Here is a 24,232-nt window from a genome sequence, read left to right on the forward strand (position 1 = left end):
GTTACATGTCAAAAAAGCATGAATGCCCATTATTTCCCAGCAGGACATTGGTGGAGGCTTCCCTTACTGTCTTCGCAAAATGCATTCTTGTGCCATCTGTTGTGAAGATAAGCAAAGCATATTGCACCCAAATATATCTTCTATGTCCCTTCTTTCTCTACGATCTGGTCTTGATGCTCACACGGCACTTTTAGCTGTGGACAGAGCTTGGCACAGGCACTCTGACCAGTGAGTAGTGGTCATGTGGCCACATACACAGAATATGAAGGTAGGGTGGCGAAAGTGCCGGTTTGTTGTAGGACGCGCTTCCCAAGAAAAGGATCCGATATCAACTGCTTGTTTTTGATGAGGTTTTAATTCAGTTTATAAAATTGGACTACGCGTTTCGGGGGTGGTCTACCCCCTTCATCAGGTCCGTAAGATTTACTAAACAGAAATAAAATGGGACGTATATATATACACATGTAGATAAAAATAGTGATAAAGTAATAAAGTAGGTGTCAGTACATGGTTAAGCGAATCAATAGATACATAAATGGATAAAAAGAATATAAAATATATATAAACATATATGTAAATATTACATAAACATTGCATGGAGAATGGATGTCTAATTTGTATGGATTGAGGGATATGGAGAGTATAGCTGTGCGAAAAAATTGTCATTTTGACAAATTTGACAATTTTTTCGAATGTATACCATAAGCTAATATAATACACCGAGGCCTAGTCCATTCACATAAGTTCTCTTTTTCACTATTGTCACATGTCAAGAAATGTATTCCATGAATAAGATTTCAAGTGTTGCTATTTAAGCAATTGCCTTACATATCCATGTAGGTTCCTGGAAGGTGAAGAATACATAGGTATTCAGATAACTGTCTGTAATATTTAACATGTCTGCCAGTGTCTGCGTCACACCAATTCCTTGGGGAGTATAAAAATTGACAACAGTCTAATTAGCCAAAGGCCACAATTTAATTAACTTTGTATCTAGGGAAACCCGGTGTCTGATATGAAATGTTCTATACCTGGAATGTAGAAGCTTTTATCGGTCTGTTCAGCCACACTCTGTGTAAACAAATATATAATTTTATTATTACATTCTATTCACGGAATTGTCTCTCATAACAACCATGATGGCTGAGAAGAAAAGGGAGATTTTTTGTTGGCCAACCAGTGTGTTATTTGTTCAATTAGAGATGTTATCTGTTAAATAGATATTGACGAATATGAGATGCTTCCATTCATATGAACAGAGCAGTTAGGACTAGCGTAGTCAAAAATGTGTCAACTTTATCGGAAGTGGATTTTTAATCTTGTGAAATCAATATTTTTGGTATTTTATGGACCTGTGCAGGGACAGCGCCATAGGGGCAATTTTAAGTGTCACATGGTTCTTCTCAAACTCTGACTTTGAGCATCTCTATGTTTCAGTGTTGTAAAATTCTTCAAAATAGGACACGAAAAAATAATGGTCCCATCAAAACAAAGATGTGGATTTTTTTACACAAATTTTTCCTGAAAATCCACGGTTTAAACAGGCTATGAGATGGTTTGTTTTGCCCCTTTATTAACCCATTTAGTCAGATTTAATATTTATATATAGAACACAATGAACCAGAGTAACCAGAGAAGAGAGATGGATTAGGCAGGCGGAAGAGGTAAAGGGGTATTCCAGGAATAAGCACAATTCGTATACAAATGGTTCCTCAAAATAAAAGGTAATGTGTAATTAGTTATATAAAATGTCCCCCCCCCCCCCCCAGCAGAAAATTGTTGTGGACCTAAACTGTTATGGAGAATTACAACTCCTGGCGCTTTAATCAGTCCATTGATTTTCTCCACGTTGAGCAGACACGGGACAAACGATGGCTGCTGGTCACATGTCATGTGATCATCACTTTTTTTTGGCTGTAGTTGGTAGGTTGCAGTGCATCCAGTATGGCCTGTGTAGTGGTGAGGTAATGTGCAGTGATGGCAGTTACACACGATTACTATGCTAACAGGGTAGGATCATCACTGGGAGCAAAGCCTAAGAGGTAGGAGGAGTTACTGAGAACTAAAGGGTCATGGGACTTGTAAGTTCCAGTGGCGGCCATCTTGGTGATAACTCTTTAGAAAGCCCATAACATATTGTAAATCATAAAATTAAACTATTTAAGCTCCATTTTGTGACGCATGACATTGAGGGGCATAAGAGAATTGGCTAGAACAGTGATGGTGATCCTTTGGGAGATCCTTTGAGTGCCCAAGCTACAACCAAAACACACTTATATGTCGCAAAGTGCCAACATGACAATTTAAGCAGTAACCTACTGATCCCAGCTGTATCACAGGTTTTAATCGTATTGGCATCCTGAGTTCCCCAATACAATAGAAAGATGATGGAGACATTTGGATTGTAGTTTCCCTCAAGGGTCCCCTGAAGAGGAAGAATCGGGGGACCCAGAGTAGGAGGTCCAATAACAATTCATCTCTATCCACACCTTCTTGCTACTCCTGTAGTCCTGGCAGCCAAATAGCGCTGAGCATGGCACGTCCTGGGCTGTATTGGATCACAGGAGAAAGCCTTGAGATTTAGCTGGCAAACTATGTGAGTGACCACAGAAAGGGCTCGGAGTGCCACCTCTGGCACCCGTGCCATAGGTTCGCCACCACTGGGCTAGAAGAGAAGCAGGATATGATAAAAGCGTGGACTACTATTGACTCTGTATTGCGGAATGGTTGGGGGCGAGAGGTGGTCATGAGTGGGAGGTATATTACTTGTTTATCACTTTATTTTTTTTAAACATATTTGCTACACTAGCATCGCAATAGATGGCAGGAACGAGCAGTAGCCTAGAGTAGTGGTGTTGAACCTATTGCACGGTGCCAGAGGTAGCACTCGAGGCCCTCTCTGTGGGCGCACAAGACGTTGCCCCAGTAAAGAGTTTACATGAAAGCACAGGAGAAAAGCTACAATGATAATCTGAATTTCACCTCCGTCGTTAAATGATATTGGTATTCGGTGGACAAAGATACTATTGGAAGCTGTTGGCAGAGCAGTGAACAATAAGTTACTGTATAAATTGTAGTGTTGATACTTTGCGATAAGTTAGTGGGTTTTTGGTTGCAGTTTTGACACTATTTGTAAAAGGTTTGCCATCACTACCTAGAGTCTATAAATACAGTGAAAAAAATTAAAAACCTATAGGTTCTCATCGCTCACCTTTCCTGGTTGTTATAAAAAAAAAAAGGCCAGGATTGTGGATTTTTTTTAAAGGAGGAGCGCAAAAAATGGAAAGACAAAAACGAAAGGGAAGGGGTTAATAAGTGAGTTGGCTGTGGGGATGTAGCTATGTTTTATACACTGCTGTTTTGTTTATACCCTTTTAAGTGTATTTCACTTTTTTTTTTTTTTTGTTCTGTCACCATGTTTCATTGGATCTTTCTCTGCAATGCTTATTTAGGACATGTGTGGTTTGTAAAAAATAATTTTATATTTATAGACTTTTTTTTTCTGGTAAAAGAAAACCTTATGGATAAAAAAAAAAAGAAAAAAAAAAAAAGAAAAACAAAGAAAAAGTTGTGTCCTGTTTCTTTAAGGATTTATAAGGTCAAGATCTGAAGTGTTCCCCCTGGTGTAATTTGTATTAGTATTAGGGGTTATGCTTGATTATTATGGTCAGACCGATCAAGACTGGGGTTCTGTTTTTTTTTTATCGGTGCCAATGAAGAAAGGGAGGCAGAAGGGCAGTTATGCTGTATTTATTTCCCTCCCTGCTTGTCTTGCTGATAACTCACAGTAAAGTGGGGAGGGGAGGGCCTGTAGTGGGGGTGCAAACTGCTGACAGCACAGAGGTGTCATGCGAGAGGAATTGACACTGGCCAAGGGGTCTTGTGGGGAATATGATAATAACAATAAAAGAGATATATCGCTCCCCCGCCACAGCCATTCAAACCTTTTTACAGTCAGTTCAAACATATAAAACTTTATTGCTCCTGCGGATAACGGGAAGACTTGGAGGCAGCGTAGAATCTCGGGGCTGGCTGGATACGCTCGCTCTTATAGCTCTGTAGTGGCATTTTAAACTTTATTGAACAAGACTTTTAGAATTGAAGGAAGTATATAAAACCGTAAATTTATTAGATTCTGTTTTCCCCCCCCCCCTCCCCTCTCTCTCTCTCTCTCTCTCAAGCTCTTCTCTGAAAAGTGGTTGGTTTATCAGCGCTCAGATCCCAGAGCCGCCTGTTACTGAAGTGCTGACATTTTGGGTTCTTGAGTTAATGTGAAAGGAGGTGACAGACATTCCATTAGAGTCAAAGCTTTTTAAAGGGATCATGTAGCATTTACTCCCAAACTATAGTGAGGATCTGGATTGAGTGAGGCGTGAATAAGATGATATGATATTTCACGGTTTATTTACGTGTCCATTTTCAGCAGATTATAGCTTTTCAGCTTTATCCAACTTTCACAATACATTTTCGCTTTTTTTTTTATTTTTGAGACATTGGTCAATGGTATGATGTTTCGGATACTTTTTGTAATAAGATTCTTTCCCCTCTATCACCCCTCCACTTTGATTACATTTTATTCTTGGTCTTCCTTTTGCATGAAATGGCTATGTAATCAAAGAGGCCAAAAAACAATATACCGTATTTTTCGGAATATAAGGCGCACAAAAAATCCTTTGATTTCCTCAGAAATCAAAGGTGCACCTTATAATCCAATGCGCCTTATATATGAACCGTACTGACAGACAACAGCTGCCTTGAACTGTGCACAAGTCTGCCACCTGCTGGTCATTCATCCTTATAATCAGGTGCGCCTTATAGTCCGGTGCGCCTTATATATGAACCTAGATGTTTTAGCAAGCATTTGATGGTGCGCCTTAGTCTGAAAAATACTGTACACAAAATAAATCAAATTAATTTGAAATCTGTAAGTAAGAGCCAAAGTACATTACTTTATCAGCATGCAACTTTAGGAGGAGAGGTGATTGTGTTTTTTTCCCCCCTATGATTAAATGTAATAAATGAGATATGTGGATTAAAATAATGAAAACCAACAGATAATTGCTATAAAGTTACAAAATAATTAAAAACACCACAGGTGTGCTGTCCTAAGAAAGTAACCAAGCTGACTTGCAGAATGGCACGAGTTCCAGTGGTGCTGCCTCATGTCTGCATGGTGTCCCCCAACCTCCTCCGTCTTCTGTTTTATTACACAGATTAGACATTAGAACATTGATAAAAGTAAATTTATAGAAATTTGTGCAGATCAGTGGTTAATTTCCTAAGACTGGAGTTGGAATAAGCAATGCATTAGAAGAAGACATGAGCGTCCATTACCTGTTTAGGGGGTCTCTGTATCAATTATAATTCATTTAAAAAATCATAAGGAATTCCCAAAAAAAAAAATGGCCGACTATGGATCATGTGAAACTGGTGAATTAAAAGAAATGGCAACATAAATAACCTGTAAAATGCCAAAAAAAACAAAAGCCCAAGTATGCTGGCGACGCACATGCCAGTTTTGCATTTTTTATGACCCCTCATGTTGTCGGCTTGTGAGGTCCAGTAGTAGAAAAAAAAACTAACTTGGCCACAAATTTGGGCAGGAATAGAACCTGCTCTGATGTTTTACAGCTAGGGCAGTTGGCTCATGCACCCAAAGTGGAAACCACAATCGTGGCAACCTGTTAAAAAACAGAGGACTGTGTACTAGCTGCTGAAGTGACGGATAGAATACCTCCCAAAACATCTGTATGCAAAAAAATAAATTGCAAATGTTGCATTGCTGCCCATGTATTTTTGCAGATCAATTGTTATAGTCATGGCCTTTGAACAAATTACCAAAAAATATATAAAAAAAAAATTTCAGAAGCTGCTGGTCATTACCGATAAGATTATCAGTATATATGACTAAAATTTGCAATATCATATTTCTTGAGGAAAAACGAGCATTAAATGAAGTGCCTAGAGGTCCCCCACATTGCACTTGACTTAATGGAATGTCAGACTTTTTCCTGGGGTGTCCCTTAAAATATTTTTTATTTGATCTATTGTGTAGGTTTACTTACATACTGTGACCATTTTTTTTCTTCATTTTACTGATGGTTAGAGAGCAGTGTTACTTGTTGTGATCTTGCCTTGGTTGTTGTATTTACTATAGCATGGCATATATTATCTATGAGCGCTAAGGTAATATAGCTTATCATTCAGTGTATGTGTATTGTCTTTACACCAAATGTTTCTTAACTATTCTCTTCCCCCCCCCTCCCCCCCCCCCCCATTCTCTGCTGGAGCATCATGTGCCACCTGGACGTATAAAGCATGTGGCGCACACAGAGACGGATGTTTGTGTAATGAAATATAGTGTCTAGTTAGCGATGACGCGTCTGCCCTACTTTCCTGCACATGTTCCCTATTTCAGGTTCCATAAGGGGCGACTTGGTGATGTCACACTTGTTAGGTGGTGGTGGGCGCCAGCTTGTGGGTAAACAACGTATATCATGACAGCCCTTGCAGGCGGGGAAATGGTTAATAATGGTTATTGCCTTCAGCTTATTAATATTCCCGTCCCTCTGTGTGTCCTGGACTGACGCTCTGTCTCCTGGTCGGGTGAAAATCATTTCCTTGCCCAATTCCCTCCTGAGATTTATTTGTCTGACCCACACAGGAGCCAGAGCAAGGGAACAAAACAGAGAGAGAGGGAGGAAGGCGAAGCTGGAAACATGAACGGAATAGCAAAGAGGCTGATGGCACCGTAGAGCGACTTGTGCCGTGGACTTTTCCTTCTCTCCCCATGTAAAGCGAAGAACGAGAGTGAGATTGTCTAGGGCAGAGGAAAAGTCAGTATGTGTTGAATGTTTCATGAGGTGGATATTCTCATTGCAGCTCCTCTGACAGTGAGATCAGAATACAGATTGTAAAATGACGTCCTCACCCATCTATATACTCCTTCTTTGTCTCCATTCACCCATTTGTTTGTGTGCTTCTGTAATCCAAGCAGCCGATGGGCCCTCCCTGCTCTCCTCCTGCTTTAGTGTCTTTCCACGGCACATAAATTATTTGTCTTCCCTATGTTTTATGATATAAACATTAGTCCACAGCAAACACTTGTGGGCTGCAGGTTGCCCAGTGGGAGTTTTAAAATGGCTACATCGTTTTTCAGGGAAGGAGAATTGGCTGCTCCATGTGGTCCCCTGCTTCTCTCTGGCATCCTCCATCATTATTCTCTCCTCTGTCCATAGTTCCGCTCAATATCTCCAGCCCCTGAGCTAATTTCCCATCCATAAACCTGCTGAATTACTCCCGGGAAGCCGTGTGAGTGGAGGCCTCTCTGCTGCTTCTCAAGGCTTGGATTCCCATTCACCCAGCGGACACAATTACTGCAAACACTTACAGTGGCAAGGCACTGATTCCTAACCATTCCAGAGCGTGACCACTTACTCATTTATCACAGGGAATGGGGAGACAGGAGGAAAGAAGACGACAACAAATGGATTGCCAATAGAATGGAAGGTTCTGAGCGGTATTAAAATGAGGACAATTTTACAACATGAATAAAGGGGGAAATTGTAGCTGTGAAATCCTAAATGTAATGTAGAGAGCTATAGAAGGTGAACATCAAGTCAACTGGCTTCTTATTAGCAAAGCTGCTTCAACAAAATTTACAACCTGTGCTATGTAATCAGGACATTATATTTTTACACAGAAATTGGAACAAAAACTCAAGTTGTTCTTGAGGAGTGTTTTTTTTAATGGTTTTTGTGTTTCTTTGTTTTAAAGTATATGGAGAATGTAGCGGTGAATGCTGACTGGTTGTGTGTTGTGTTTTTTTTTTTTTTTTTTTTTTTTTTTTAAACCTGATAAACATTTCTTTTAGAAATTGTTGTAATTATTCTTTTTCATCGCTCCCCCTCCCTCAACTCTGGGATGAATGAGTAGAGTAGCTATCCGACACTTTTAACGATTCGTCCGAAGAGATTGAGTTTTTTCTTTGGTGTCTAAAAAAAAAAAAAAAAAAAAATGGCAGATTCATACTGAATCTACAAATCAATGAATAGATTTTCTAATCTCTACCACTAAATTATGTGGCTCACTGGCATTTCTTGACCTCTACGGTGCTTCATCCATGTGGTCATCGGCTGTGCTGCCTGTTTTAGTACTTTCATAGAACATAGACAGGTGGGGCGATTTCACGTGGATTAAAGGGGACTTTTGGATGGAAGATGCCGACAAACCATTCGGCATAATATATTTTGAAGTACATTACGTAGCCTTCATCTTGGAAAGCTGTTGCTGTCATGGTACCCACATCAGTGTATACTACAATAAAATTCAATCCTATACAAAAAAAAATCGCACCTCATGGAGCTGATCAAAAGGAATTGTAGACTTGCTTATCTACTATGTTCTGATGATGTCCTTATGACGTTTTTGTTGCTGGATATTTTGAGGTTTTGTGCATTTGTTTTAATTAATGGAATCTAAACACACCCATCCATGATGATGGAGATGGCTTCTGGGTGATCCATCATCGTCTTTGTGGATGTTTTATGGTTTCTGGTTATAACATTTTGGTGACAGATGGATATATTGTGTTGATGCACCTTGTGTGGCATCGGCAGCTTTACCATGGATGTATGTAGAGTGCCTGTGCAGTGCCATACATGTTCTGCTTCTGGAGTGGGATTCTAGCATCCTGATTGTGGTCCCTTTGCTTCCACCGGCTGGATTATTGTGTCACCGGGGCCCTGATAAGAGCTGTTTATAACCTTGGCTCAGACCATGGCCTAATCAGACAGCAGCACATTTCCAGTGAGCGGCTGATAAGAAGTCACTCTTATCGCTAGCACAGAGGCAGCATCAGAACAGCATTATTATGTGGAGATGCCCCTGTCCCTTCATCCCACCCCTTCTCCAGCTCCAGGGAGATCTTCCAAACATCATCAATCTGCTGGGACAGATGGGGTGTGAAGAGGATAGACCCATTCACAGCCAGAAATTCATAGCAGAAATGTATCTCCTGCATAAAACGTGCATAACATTGACCCCCGGACCAAAATGGGTCACATGAGAATAGATTGCAGCATACAGCATTAACCTGCTGCTGATTCACCGGCCATGGTTATTTATATGTGATGCTCTAAATATGACACCTCACAGCTTATTATGCTGCAGTACTAATGCTCTACATTCTGCGCACACATAGAATATAATGTCCACCGACATACAGATAATAAAATGGATGGTTATTTATAAAGGATGCTAGAATACCGTGAAAGGCCAGATCTACCTAACGTATGAAAGAAGAAATACAGCAGCTGCAAAGACATTTTGAGAATGGGAATTCATACATTTACACATGTACTGGCAGTATAACCATAACTATGGTTCACAAACACAAAAAGTAATGCATCCTCAGTCCAGAACCAGATGACGGTTGTTTGGCAAGTAATCCAAATTGTATAGGAAATCTACCATCAAAGTCCAGAATGTTAAACCAGGGACACTTACTTATAGATCCAGGCACTGTGACGGCAGAAATCTTCTTAAATAACTTTTAAAATTATGCTAATAAACGTGAAAGGCTCCTGGGAGTGTTACCAAAGCCCCTAAATGCTGCATATTCACAAATTGTTACTATGCAGCACCACATAACCCCTCCCACTATGTGCAAAAACTTCCTCTGCTGTAGGAAGATTAGATCAGACAGGGGAGAGGGACAGTTTATCAGCCCGTAAATCTGCAGCTCTTGGTTAGCTCTGCTGACCCCCCCCCCCCCCCCCCAAGTCCTTTGGGCTCATTAGTATAATTTTAAAAGTTGATTGTAGAAGGAAGGAGGCCATGGATGGCAAATATTAGACGATAACCACAGTCACGGTGCCTGGATCTATGGATCTATCCCTGGTTTATTATGCTTTTATTTTTTATGGTAAATTTCCTTTAACCCCTTATTGACGTCCCTGATCGGCGCTTCCTTCTTGGCTGAGATTGTTGCTCCCTGTGACGTCATTGGGGAGCAACGATCTGCCGCCACGATCTACACTACTGTGCAGTTCTGCATTCAGTGGAACATTGCAATAGATGATGTGTAAAATCCCCATAAACTGCCATTATATAGTGTAGTACTATATATTGCTGTACGGTAGTATATGGCAAGATCAAAGTACCCTAAGGGTCTGAAAAATAGTAAAAATAAAATGAAAAGGACCCCACTTTCCCTAGAATTGATATAAAAATAAACTGTAAAAATCATAAACATGTTGGGTATCACTGCCTCCTAAAATGTCTTTTCTATCAAAATAGAAAAAAGCTCTTCCCAACATTGAACCCTGTAATGGAAAATAGCGCCTGTATGTGTGAAGCGCCACTTTTTTGCTGTTTTGCAACATATAAAAAATGTATTAAATTGTGATCAAAAGGTCCTACAGTCCCCAAACTGGTAGCAAAGAAAACTGATTGGAGCTTCTCTCCGGAATCCTCTAAACAACGAGAATTGTGTTGACAAAAGCAGGAGATCCAATGATGATCTGAACCTGCCTACACCTTGGTATTTCTGCAGTCCCAGGCACCGCAGAATGTATCACCTTAAATTGTGCTGAACACAGCAAGTCCTGAGATGGTGGGAGGATGCCTTGAGTCCAGTCTGGCGAACTGTGTTATGATGGCCCCCATGCTCACAGCGAGGGCCACCCTTGGCTTCCATGCCATAGGTCTGGACACTTCACGAGATGGAGCCGTCTTCTGCAAACTTTTGAACCCCCACCAAGGCTAGACCGGATGACAGATTTAATATAGAGTAATGTTAAATTGAGTCTACTTTAATAGACTGATATTATGGTGTACAAGGTTAAAGTTAATAGTCCGACCTAGGCACCATATGGTGAATTGTCACCACTGTATACTCCGTGTTTCACTGCTATGCAAGTTAGATATGTTTTATGACGAAACCTTCTCCACTTGGCATGTTCATGGCTACGTATATTTCTTCGAGTCTGTGTATTCTTATAGAGATTTATATTGCTCTCCTAATTATTGCCTTAGTTGCCAACTAATTATTTTCACTTGAAATGAGCAATTAAAATTAGTAAGTAATTACATTTTGCGTGTAGTTAGCATGTATGTAAATCCCACTCTGGAGACACTTAAAGACAACTGCCGTTAATGTGTCATTATCAGACGTAATGCTGTTATGTAGTCTCGGCTGTAATCTGCACTGTGACTGTTGTGGACCCAAACTTGGCCCCTTACTTATTAAATCCTTACAGGAAGAAAAGTCTGTAAAATCTAAGAAACCAAGCGGCTTATATCGCTTATCACATGTGCCGTGCTTTATTATAGGAAATGGCAACCACTTGTAGATTTTGGTTTTGGTCACATATTTTGTTAAATACACTCCAGAGACGTGGCCGCCATTGCACATCAGCAATTTTTTTTAAAAAAATTTTTATCTTTAATATATTTGCTCATCTCCAAATCTTATGTAGTTGATTTGTTTTGAATCTGGAAATTTTCAGGCACTGAACTGAATCCAAATATTTTCTGTTTTTGCTTGGGATGAATCCCTAAGATAATGGAAGTCTAATGGATCGGATGAAATGACTTTTTATGGTTTTCATTATTGTCCATTTGCACCTTATCTGTTATTTTAGTGATCACTGAGAATGGAAACTTTTTTTAAATTATTTTAAAGGGGCTGTATTTTAGAAGACTAAAGGGGGCTATACACTACTTCATAGAATAACATTGGTTTGGATCACATAGATTCAGATCCAAACAGACTCGTAGATTTGTACAATTTTGAATGATTCACTCATCTCTTGTTTAGTTTTCCTTCCGTTTGAACATTCTAACAAAAGTATTTTTCATAGTAACAAAAGACTGAAAAAGTCATTATCATGAAAAATCGCCATTATCTGCATGTCCTTGCAATGCATTTTACTTGGAAAGTTGCACTCTGATGCAATTGTACATCGATAGTTACTCATATTTTTTTGGTACTATAGACTTATCAGTTATCTTTATTAGATTAAGCAGGACTATTTAATAATCATTTGTAAGAGAATAAATCTAAGATTCATGGTCAACTCCTGGATTGTTACTACAACCTATTAGCATTAACATTAAGTTGCCCAGTGCTATAACATGTGAGTAAAGGACACATGGCTACAATCGCATAGCCATTATTTTGGTTTTATGCCTCTGTCAGTGCCAGAGTTTGTGGGTGTAAAGTCCTGGGGATGTTATGTTGCTCCCACCATTATTCCATCCCTAGCCTCCCACCCCATAATAGCCTCTCCATCCAGAACAATAATATTGGCATCACTTTCTTCTGCGCTTTTCTAAATCACTGGGTCGTGATAAATGCAGAAGCTGTGCCAAGAGCCAAGCCTTCTACAGTAGTGGAAACCTTTCCATGAAGGAATTGTTGCACTTGTTTTTTTATTTTTCCAATTGGGTCTAATTTTTTTTTTTTTTTCTTCTTAAATCTTAAGCTTTAGTTTTTTTTTCTTTATAAACAGAACAAAGGCAACTTGTAGTGGCTTGTGGTCCACGTATGTGGCTTGTAGTGGTTACATTGATGTAATATGGTAGCCCGGCCCTCGTTCTCTCCGTCATCTTTTGAGATGGCTGTATGTGATTTGTGTAATGAGTATCTGTGGCTGCATATCGAGTGCGAGCCGCATCCTCTTCAGGCTCTGACCTTTTCACAGCTCGTTATAATCAGACGTTGTTGTGTCAGTAACGCCTCCTCACGGGATGGCTCCTACTTTAATTGTGCTGCTACCCTGAGGCAGGGATTATAGGGACGACTCATTCCACACCTCACATCCCAGGAGTCTATACACGCTCAATGTATCCTCACAAGGATACACACAATGAAAAGCGCGGTGACATGTCCAACTTCAGCACTCCAATAGATTGCTAGCTTCTCTGCCTTTGGCTTGGGTGACTTTAATATGCTGTGACATAGTCTTGCTGAATAAAATGGGTCACTGCACAAGGTCACAGCAATTTTAGGGTCTCACATGACATCTGTCATTCCAGGCTATGGTGGTCTCTGAAGGGGGACGTGGCGAATGTAGATATTAACATATTTATGGGTTGTGGGCACATACTGGAGATGGCTCTCTCCTGACCCGGGTCAATTCACAAGGACAATTAAGATGTATGATTGTCTACACATGGGCTGAGTGATTGTAGGCTTATGGAGTTACTTCAAGTGATGTAGAGGGATACCCAATCAGAAGCGGGATGACTAACCACAAGACGGCAACTTGTTTAAGCTAGCCAGGCGCCTTACTTGATATTGCTGTGTAAAGGAATAAGTGTAATAGGAGCATATTGTGTTATTGAGGCCTGTACTGAGTATTCTCTGCCAGGGAGATAATCTGATTATTGCTCTCACTATTTAATGCCGGTCTGGGAGGCAGCTGGTGATGTTTTAATGAAGCTGGAATTGTGTAGTCGGCAGCGCAGGATAATCAGAAGCTGCAGAGTCAGAATCAAATTAATAATTCATGTCATTAAAGTGTGTAATTAATTCGAACAGTCCAGATGAGGGAAAACCTTTTCAGCTTTAGAAATGTATCCCGAGGGTTTGGAGAGATGTGCCAGGCGGACACACAGTCTGTGCAAAGGGTGGGGGTGTCTGGTGGTAAAAACACTAGCCCCGCTCCTTTTGTTCTGGATGTTATTTCATAGATTGGAACATTCCTTCAGTTTACAGGAACATCTCCTCCGTTCACCTCTTTTGAGCACTGTCCAGTGTCCTTCCATATGTCCTCTGTGTAGCAATGTGAAGCTGGCTGCAGGTAGCTATCAAGGTTACGTCCTACGTTTAGACGTTGTGATTCTAGCACGATTTGTAATTTTAGAAATACAGGTCATTGAAGTGATTGGGATTTTTAAAAAACATTCATACAAATTAGTTTGTTTATTAATATTTATTACTTGGTTGGCCCAATTTTTTTTAGTAGTGTATGAGGATTGACCAGGGTTAAACAACATTTCTTCTCAGTGTCCAAAAATCCATGGTTAGTCTGTCACATCGCTATTCAAACCAGAACCATACTAGGAGTAAGGCTAATGGTGCTTTATTGGTGGTTTATTACTTATACCAGGATTACAAAAATGGCACCACAGCACATAATAGAATTTACAACCGTATATGCACTTGCATAGGTGTAATTCAGTGCGAATGTATGGTGACTGTAAGGCCTTCCGATTACCATCAGTTTCAGGTGTCCGTTTGTTATTCTCTTCCATAACGGAATAGACTGACACAACTGGTGTGGTGCATTTGGTCTAAACAGCCTTGTTTTTACAGTCTGCCAATTTACTATGGTTGTTATATATGCAGATTATGATCCAGAGTTGTACATCTAAACAAAGCTCTTGCACTAGTGCGTAGAAGTTCCTATGTAAGAGATGTATCTTGAGTTTTTGGGGCTAGAACTGTCAACTTCCAACATCTGCAGGTTCAGCTCAGCTGTAAAAGTCACCTGAACACTTTGGACTATTTATTTCCCTATAATGCCTCTAACTATTGAGACAAGGTGGGTTATTTATCATTGGTTTTGTCTGGCTTTTTTGGTGTCTCATGGCATTGTTTTTGCAACTTTTCACTGTTAAACTTCACTATTCTGGTGTAAATCTAGAACTACTGCTAATGCAACGCTGTGCAAAGCCAGATTGGTAACTTCTGACTTTTTTTTGTGTAATTCACATAATCGCTCCAGTCCCCTGCTGCTGTATGTGCTGGAACCTTTTATGCATTTTGAGATTTTTTTTTTCAACTTTCTCGAAAAAAAATCTCAGACCGCAAATAGAGCATACAAACATTTATTAAAGGGCCAAAGCCACTTTAATGAACCTGATGGCAACAGAGCTCCAAAAACAGACCTAGTACTGTCCCAAGGAGCTGGTCTAATGATAAATAACTCCAAGATCTTTCATTGGCTGCTCCGTGACTTCTTTGCTGTATTGTGTCCAGGAATTTTTTGATTTATCATCCACATGGAATTTTAAAAATCAATTTTATGCTTGTATAAATATTTTTGTGCGCCTGTCAAGTGATATATGGTATACACAGTCCTCCTCACACACAGTCCCTGCTTTACCTTCCTTTCTGCCAGCTCCTCCCGCCCCTTCCTCTGCTCCAGGCTAGGAGCCTCCTTAGTTCTCCTGATTCATATCTTTCTAGGCCGGCATGCCGGCAGCTCACAACTGCTATCCCCTCCTCACCTAGCCTGTAGCATCCATGCCATTCGGAAGCCCTCATCTGCTCCAGATGTGGCTTAATTTACTGCGACTCTACTAATTACTGTAATTAAGGATTAATTACTGTTAATTACTTTCACATAAACTCAACGCCAGTCAAAAGTGCATAGCCTTGTGAAGCTGCCACACACATACATACGAACACATGATGCTCCATATTACCCATAGCAATAGAAAGGGTTCCGGCAGCTGGGACATGGTGTCACTTTACTGTCACCTCGACTTGTCTTGTGCAGTGACTGGTAACAAGGCGGCCTCCCCCAGTGTCTCCACTCAAATGCCAGGAAACTACCTCTGCTAACAAGATGATTGGCATTAAAGAGCGCAAACTAATAAAAAAAAAAAAAAAACACATGATGCCCTCTGTGATGGCGTTTAGGGATTTAAAAAAGAAATCTGTTGATATGCATTACTTTTTGGAAAAATTAAATGTATTTCCATATTACTCAAACTTATAACAGTGAGCCCAAATGTTGATAGGAGGACCGTACCTCTCTTGTTCCCATTAGTCACACTACATCACCACTTCATGTAAAGTCTTTGGTGTTGTAGAATCCGGTTTGTACACCGCCATCGGTTTTATACAAAATAGAGTTCAAATGTATGTGAAGTTTTTCTGAGTTGATGTCGTAGATGACCTACCCAGGCTTTAGTGGATCGCCCCATTCTCAATGGCATCTGCTGAGAATGGTCTATAGTGACTGGTAGACCATTGAACAGGTTGGAATTCAACCCACCCCTATTTGTTCTTAATGTTTCCCTCTTCACACAAACCTTTCTCATTTATAAGCTCTGTTGTGACTCTTTGAGAAGAAGGCTTTTTCATTTTTCAGGTTTCCTCTTGTACATATAAATGCCACGTCTGCATAGTACTATATGGGCGTTAGGTATTTGGCCAAGAGATCTGGCTCCCTGACTCCGTGGGAAGTCTTGTCTCTGAGAAATGCAATGGGTTTAGTATTTATTGGAGATTTATTATGTTTGATATCAAGGTCTTGGCCCGAAGAAGAAAATTAGTCTGTAATGTGTAATTATTATTAATTTCTTTGTCATGATGATCTTTGAAAAGCTCGGCTTTTTTATGGTGACATATTGTGGGGTATGTAGGCTTCTTGAATCTTTGGTCAGCCTACAGCGAATTTTGTGGAATATCAAATGTATGAGGACAGACTGCAACACCTTGTAGTCTTTATTTGTTTCCTCAATGTCTCGGTCCACCCATCGCTTATATATCTGGTGCTACGAGTCTGAGGTACATAGTTGAGCTCATCGCAGATTGTTTGTCTTCTTTTTGTCTTCCACCGCTCTTCTCGCTCCATCTTTCTTTCTGTTTTTCCGTCTTTCTCCTCCTCTTTTATCTCCCTGCTAATCCCCCATCTCCCTCCCTCTTCCTTCTCCTCTGGCTGGATATTTTCCCAGCAGACGCCAGTAATACAGTATGTAGAGCTGTGCCCCAGCTCTCAGCATGCAGCAGACCAAATTATTCTCATGTATTCATGAAAAGCTGCCACCGATCCGTCCCTAACACAGAAATGGCCTTTGTTAGTGTTTCTCAAGTGGATTGGCACAGAGAGCGACCCATGCAATTTGGCTTCAAAAGAAAGAAAAGATTTAACCGCGTCACCTCAAGGAAATTTTATTCCTAACACGCAAAAAATAGAGATATAGCAATTTGCCTAAATTGCTGGGCTTTTTTATTGTACAATTATGATTTTTCTTTCCCTCCTTTTGACACCAACATGGAAGAGTTTCCTGCAGGCGGCGGCCGTTCTGTTCTGGTATGTTATTGTCTTCAGATCCACGAATGAAGAAATGGATAATGACAGGAACAGAGCGCTGATACTGTTTGGGGGTGCGGCAGCTTTCTATCCATTAAAGAACCTGCTTTTAAAATAAAATAAACAACCAGACGTAATGTCTGTACATATGGTGGGTCCTGTCTAGCTTATAGCTCTCATCATAGAAACATAAAGTGCCGGCCTGCACTGTATCCGCTCCAGTCATGTGATCAGAGCTTCCTCAAATGACTTGTAACATCAATATATTAAAGAACCATGCGCGTATCCGTTTACACCATGTCTTTTAGAATTGGAGGCTGTTACCACCAAATTGTATAGTGTAGGTTTGTTCTAAAAATTTGGCAATCTTTAAACTTTTGTCCAATTGGTCAACATGCTCGAGTCTAGACCTTCCTTTGAGAATTCACATGTATCAGGTCACATCTAACTGTTCAATGGAAATGTATTAGCACTGAGCAAATATTTATAGGTCAGCAGAAAAGAGATCATACAGTCGTTTCATATGATTACAACCCACAAAATGATTGCACTTTACTAAAATCTCCAAAAACTCTTAAATCTGTCCCTTGCCACCCTTGGCCAGCTAGGCCCTATCTAGTGGGTTAAATCAGTAGAGGCGTTCACCATCCTCCTTTCCATCCATAGTGGTGGATGTAAACTGTAGAAGTTATTTTTATTTATTTTTCATGTGACATACATTATTTATTTTGTAACATAGCATTAACTATATGTGTCTATATTGCTACATGACTCTTCATCGTCCTCTTACTGTTGTTTTGTTCTGTTTTTGGCTGTTTATGGACAATAATAAACCTGTGCCTGTATAGTTTGTGCTTCTGAATAGTAGCCAAAACCAGCAGAGCTGCAGTGTAAAGCATGAAGTTCAGAATGCAAAAAAACCATTGTCACTACCTTCTAAAATATAAATATAATATATTAATTGTGTGTGTGTGCACACTATCTATGCAAGAGAGGACAGGATAACGTCTAGAATCTACATGAGTAATCGTTTCACCACTGCAGCTGGAATTGCTCACCGGTTCGGGATCCGTCCCGTCCCTGCGATTTTAAGAGCATTTGGACTGAAAGCCCGCTCTGCAGTGACCAAACCTTCCCTTGGCACAAAGAATCAAAAGGCTAGATTCGTCTTTACTAAGGAACATGTTGTGTGAGCAGAGGATAGCACAGTTTATTTTGGTGATGAAAGCAAGTTTAATTTATTTAGCCCACATTTATCAAACTGTCTGTGCCAGTTTTCAGGTGCATTTTGTTCATAAATGTGTGTGCAAACTGCTTGCACGTGTATTTTTTTTGTGCCAGTTTTATGTTGTGGCTGCACTGGGTCCACCGGAACTCGACACTGAGCGCCTAATGTCCATGCAGTTTGCCTGACTATTGCTAAATGTGGAACATATATTTATTGACAAAATGGGAAAAGACTGAACCCAAAGTGAGTAAATAATTCAGTGAAAGGTGGTGGAGGAAGTGTTTGGGAAATATTTTCTGCAGCAGGAGTTAAACCTCTCATACAGCTACATGGCAGAGTGAAGAATGTTTCTAATACACACTTGCATTCAACTACACGTGGTTCCTTCCTTGCATTCAGCACTCCTCAGCCAGCAATTTTCCTCCTACTGATTCTTAACTGTAACCTTCAGAAAAGTTATAATCTTTCTCTGTTATATGTACTACAGTTATTGCTGCTATCTAACCATCATCACATTTTTTGCAAAATAAAGGTTTCATGTTGATATCCTTTGTTAATTTTATAAAACGCTGTTCTAGTAGCATGGTGTACCCATTACAAAATACCTCAAATGTTACTCAGCTGAGATTACGTTATTTCTGAAAAAAAAAAAAAACATGATCATACATTGTTCTCCCATTTTATCTCCATCGTATGTATGTAATGTATATGTATATAATATTATATGTGTGTAATATATTGTTTATTTACATGAGAATGTCTATTACCTTGAATAATGGAAAATTCCTTTGTGAATAAGTTTATTCTACAATGTTCACCACTGTACTGAATTTTCAGTGTAGTCTGTAATTCACTAGCAGAGGGGACCCCTAGTGGATATATGTGAAACAAGCCGAACATTCGTTTTTTCTGTTTCTAGCCCCACTAATAATAATAATCTAGAAACATTGTGTGATTTATTTATTTTTTTTATTGGTTTTATTTCATGATTATGAACCATGTAACTTTTTATTGTTATCCTTTTATGTATTCAAGCAATTGATACTACAATTAGATATTTTTTGTACTTTTTTTTTAATACCCTTCCTAAGAGAGCAAGATTAAAATGTCTATAAATCAGAAACCGAAAAAAGTTTAATATTTGAATGTAATAAGATCCTTAAAATATTTTTGGTCTTCCTTTCAGTACTCAGTATTCGGGGAGCACAAGAGGAAGAGCCGGCAGATCCTCAGTTAATGCGATTGGATAACATGTTACTGGCTGAAGGAGTCGCAGGTCCAGAAAAAGGAGGAGGTTCTGCAGCTGCCGCAGCAGCTGCGGCCGCTTCTGGTGGTGCCGGTTCTGACAACTCAGTGGAACATTCAGATTACAGAGCCAAATTATCCCAAATCCGACAAATCTACCACACAGAGTTAGAGAAATATGAACAGGTAAGGGTAACCTTGGAGTAACAAGCTCACATGCAGGACTCCCATTGAATGAATGCAAATTTTAATTGTATCCATCATTTCATGTTTTGACCAGTGTCGGGGGTCACACAGTGAGTGTCCCTTCAAATATGTTTGGATTTGCTCTGCTCGGAGGGGGGAAAACTTAGTCTATTCATAGGGGGAGATTTTTAACTCTTTCCGAACCTAAAAAATATTTTGCGTGATTATTCATCTATCTATGGACCACCGACTTTGTAAGGAGATAAATCATTAGACACTTTTACCTTCATCTCTCAGCTGTCAGTGGATACAGGACAGAAATCTGATTCTTACAATTCATTGACTTGGTAAATCTGTCTGCTTTAACCTAGATACAGTTACATTGAAGAGATGATCATACACAGTCTTATTAATGGTGTGCTTTGATTGGAAGAGATTGCAATGCATTTATAGGGGTAGTCAGGGAATTGAACACATGTACATACTTTGCATTGCTGCTCTGGTTTGCATGCCAACCAGTGATATTGGTTATGGGGAAACGAGACCTGAGTTAATTTGAGGTTCTGACATGCCATTGTACACATTGAAAACTTGGCCTTTTATGAGTAGGAATTTCATCTGAAAAATATATATAAAATAACTAGACGTGAATGTGCAGAGAGCAGGCTATAAATTTCCTCACTCTTGTTCATTTTTAGGCCTGTAATGAATTTACAACACATGTGATGAATCTGCTGCGAGAGCAGAGCCGGACCAGACCCATCTCCCCCAAAGAGATTGAACGCATGGTCGGAATTATCCACAGAAAGTTTAGTTCTATCCAGATGCAGCTCAAGCAAAGCACATGTGAAGCCGTCATGATCTTGCGGTCCCGCTTTTTAGATGCACGGTAAGACCACGAAAGATGTATTCCACTGATATTCATACTGCAGGCAGATGGTGGATTTTTTGTAAAAATTGGTTTAATAACATTTAGCAACTTGTGTAATAACATTTAGTGGACTTTAAAAGCCTTTCTGTGGGGAGCAAAACTTCACTATTGACATCTTTATCTTTTATGATACTATATTATTATGTGCATTGTTATGTTTTCCTGTCGGTCAGTGGACCCCAGCCTAGTTAACATAACCGAAGGTCATTCTAAGCAATACTACATCTATATATTTGCTACCTTTTCTTGGCCCATACAAGTAAATATTAACATGAGCCAAGATGTGAGGACACGTCACTGCACCAACTTAAGTATGGAGACCTTAAAGGTTAGGAAGTTGACTGCTACCAAATTCTTATACAGGCAGTCCCCGGGTTACATAAAAGATAGGGTCTGTAGGTTTGTTCTTAAGTTGAATTTGTATGTAAGTCGGAACCGTATACTTTATCATTGTAACCCCCAGCCAAATTTTTTTTTGGTCTCTGTGACAATTGGATTTTAAAAATGTTGGATTGTCATAAGAACCAGGATTAACAGTAAAGCTTCATTACAGACGCCTGTGATAACTGTTACAGCTGTTTATTGTAGTCTAAGGCTAAAGTACAGTAAATTCCCAACATTCAGAGGTCCGTTTGTAACTAGGGGTCGTATGTAAGTCAGGTGTTCTTAAGTAGGGGACCGTCTGTATACTCTACTTACAGTAGAGTAATTCTGTTACGGTATCAGCTGCTTTTACCTTTATATTAAATGTATGCAACGTTATGGGTGGGGGATCGCTAATGCTAAAATCAACTCCAAATAGAGAACAATGTCCCGTTCCCCCCCCCCCCCCCCCCCCCTTCATCGGATCTCAGGGGACCATAGTTAAATGCTTGGCGTTTCTTATGAGTAAATCTACCCCTGAAAGCACCAAATTAGTGTCTGGATGGTGGACCCCCTACCCCACCCTAAATGGTGGGGTATTTGAGGTCTTCTTTGTAAAATAACAGGAGTAAAGAGGTTTTAATGGAGCTGTTGTTCCATATGGTTACTGGTGTTCCATTCTATGTGGTCAGTGAAAACACCCTGTTCCATATATTTTTGCCTAAGTTGTTTTTATTTTTCATTTCAAGGCGGAAGAGAAGAAATTTCAACAAGCAAGCTACAGAAATTTTGAACGAGTATTTCTATTCACACCTCAGCAACCCATACCCCAGTGAAGAGGCCAAAGAGGAGCTAGCCAAGAAGTGTGGCATCACCGTATCACAGGTAGGGCATGTCTGTTACATCTAGGATATGGATAGTTCCTGGGTCACATGACTATTCCTTTAGGTATTAAAAAATTTACTCTCTCAATGTTGTCATTTAATGGCTGGAGACCACAACTGATTAAAAAGAAAACAATCTTTGTCGCTCAAAACAGCAAATCGCAGCTCAGCTTTTGTTTTCTTTCAAAAATGAATTAATTTGGTAGCTCTTCTGTGAATGGCTGCTTTGGACAACTAAGACAACTGTCTAAACAAAGACTTTGAGAAATCTTCCCAGATGCATATGAATGTGGCACAATTCTAACTTTCTTAGTTGGAGTCACAAATTGATTCCAGACCAATTCTTAATTTTTTTGCTTGCTATTATCCATTAAAAATAAAGGACATTCTTTTTATATGGTACCAAGTAGGGTTCTACAATCCATAAGTACTTTACTGCCTATTTACCCTGCACAGAAATTGCAGGAATACACAGCAGATTCACCACCACGGGTTATAGGTTGCGAGGTCCTTCCCTAAAAGGGAACAAAGACTTTATGGGCGCCCATTGTCTTAATAGGACACCAAAGACTTGAGCTGGTCATATATATTCGGTGTGTAACGTTTGAAGGTTACAATATAGGACCAGGTCAACAATATTTTGTTACCTCTGTTTATCAAGGGCAGGGATTGGAGGAGATAAAAATTTGGGTTGTAATAAGTCTTTTCCACACCCTTCTCATTTGGTCCCATATACCTTTTGCCTTTGCATGTTCATGGAGGAGTCAGGCGGGAGTTGTGTATGACCAACTTAACATACAATGACATTGTATATTGAAGGATTATATATACACACTACATAATTATAACCTACAAACTTATCAATATGAATTTGTCTCCCTGTCTGTCGCACATACTGCAGGTATCAAACTGGTTTGGAAATAAGCGAATCCGCTACAAGAAGAACATAGGTAAATTTCAAGAGGAAGCCAATATATATGCTGCCAAAACAGCTGTGACTGCTACCAATGTGTCAGTTCACGGAAGTCAAGCCAATTCGCCCTCAACTCCCAGTTCTGCTGGTTAGTTTATGTTTTTTTGTTTTCTTTTCTTTCTTTCTTTTTTTTATTTTGTTTGTTGCTATTTTGGTTTTCTCTTTTACCTCCAGCCTTTCTCTCCTGTAGTCTTTGTTCCCCATCTCGTCTTGATGCCATTGTGATCCTCGTCTTGGCCTCTGTCTTGTTTGTGCCCTTTCTCTTTACTCTTCTATATCGTCTCTGTATTATTTTACCTGTTTTGGTTTGCTTTCCCTCGCTTATTTTCTAGATTAGCTTCCCGCTGTCTATGTTCAGATATTACCATATTCTCTAATGTCTCTTTCACACCTATAATTACCTCAGTAATATTGGGATTTGAGTTAATAAAGCCTCTTGAAATAGCCCTCAGCAGCTGCCATTTTGTGTACAAAATTGTTTAAAGATTCTGGTAACTTGTACCTTTACAGTATTGTGACCTGTATAGTGGCAGCATGAATATATATGATATATAATTAATTCAGGTTGTTACATGTTTTATTACTGTACCTACACAACTTAATGTAACTGGAACATTCCTTCATTTATGGTGTTGAAGGATCCGCAGGATCTTACCCAAACTTTGTCACCTACATACAAACTGCAGTGTATTTGCTGGTTGAACCTATTAATTCAGATTTCTTTTCAGTTATTCTTTTTGTGTGTGTTGACCTTAATACACTTTGACAGAAATAAACCAAACTACATTGGAAATTTTTATTTTTAGTTTTCTATTTAAAAATCTCATTTCACAATCAATAGGTTATTATTCATCTTCTACATTTAATTATTTCCCCTCCCTCGTTTATAGATGGCAGAATTGGCTGCATAAAGCTGCAACAAGTCAGCAAACTTTCAGCTAATGGTTGAAAAAATATTTTTTTTTAAGGAAAGCTTTTTGTTCCAAGAACTATTCTTCCTTGAATGAACCTTTTACAGAAAGAATGCTTTTTCCTATTTGAAATAAATTCACAGCTTTATAATTACCAGTATGGACTTTAAGTGTCACTAAACTATTGCATAAATCAATAGTGCAGATGATAATTTGATGTAATTTGTTTTGTAATATTCTTGGGTAAAGAAATATGTTCCTGGGTTTCTTTTTCCCCCCCTGCCTGCCTTTCTTTATTTAAGCAGTTTGTGTGAATCCGCTTTCTGTCCTGTATCCACTGACAGATATAAAGGAGCCTGATGTGTTTATAAACTTAAAGGGGTATTCTCATCTGGGCATTCACTTTCAGTTTCATTAATCTGCCATATATAAACATTTCTTCAATTAGATGTTATTA

At 39.4% G+C, this 24,232-nt stretch overlaps 1 protein-coding gene across 6 annotated transcripts in view; it reads left to right on the plus strand.

Annotated features, from left to right (window-relative positions):
• LOC140104578 (pre-B-cell leukemia transcription factor 1) overlaps window positions 1–24,232 on the plus strand; it is an 89,896-nt gene that overhangs the window by 49,509 nt on the left and 16,155 nt on the right. For 4 of the 6 annotated variants that reach the window (XM_072128165.1, XM_072128167.1, XM_072128168.1 and 1 more), the window contains 4 exons: window positions 19,469–19,713; window positions 20,412–20,602; window positions 21,757–21,892; window positions 22,793–22,952. In XM_072128165.1, the coding sequence (XP_071984266.1) occupies window positions 19,469–19,713; window positions 20,412–20,602; window positions 21,757–21,892; window positions 22,793–22,952 (732 nt within the window). Of the gene's footprint in view, window positions 1–19,468; window positions 19,714–20,411; window positions 20,603–21,756; window positions 21,893–22,792; window positions 22,958–24,232 lie in introns of those variants that run through there. The other 2 variants (XM_072128169.1, XM_072128170.1) reach the window with 2 other exon arrangements.

The sequence above is a fragment of the Engystomops pustulosus genome, chromosome 10 (assembly GCF_040894005.1).
Source record: "Engystomops pustulosus chromosome 10, aEngPut4.maternal, whole genome shotgun sequence".
Lineage (NCBI taxonomy): Eukaryota > Metazoa > Chordata > Amphibia > Anura > Leptodactylidae > Engystomops > Engystomops pustulosus.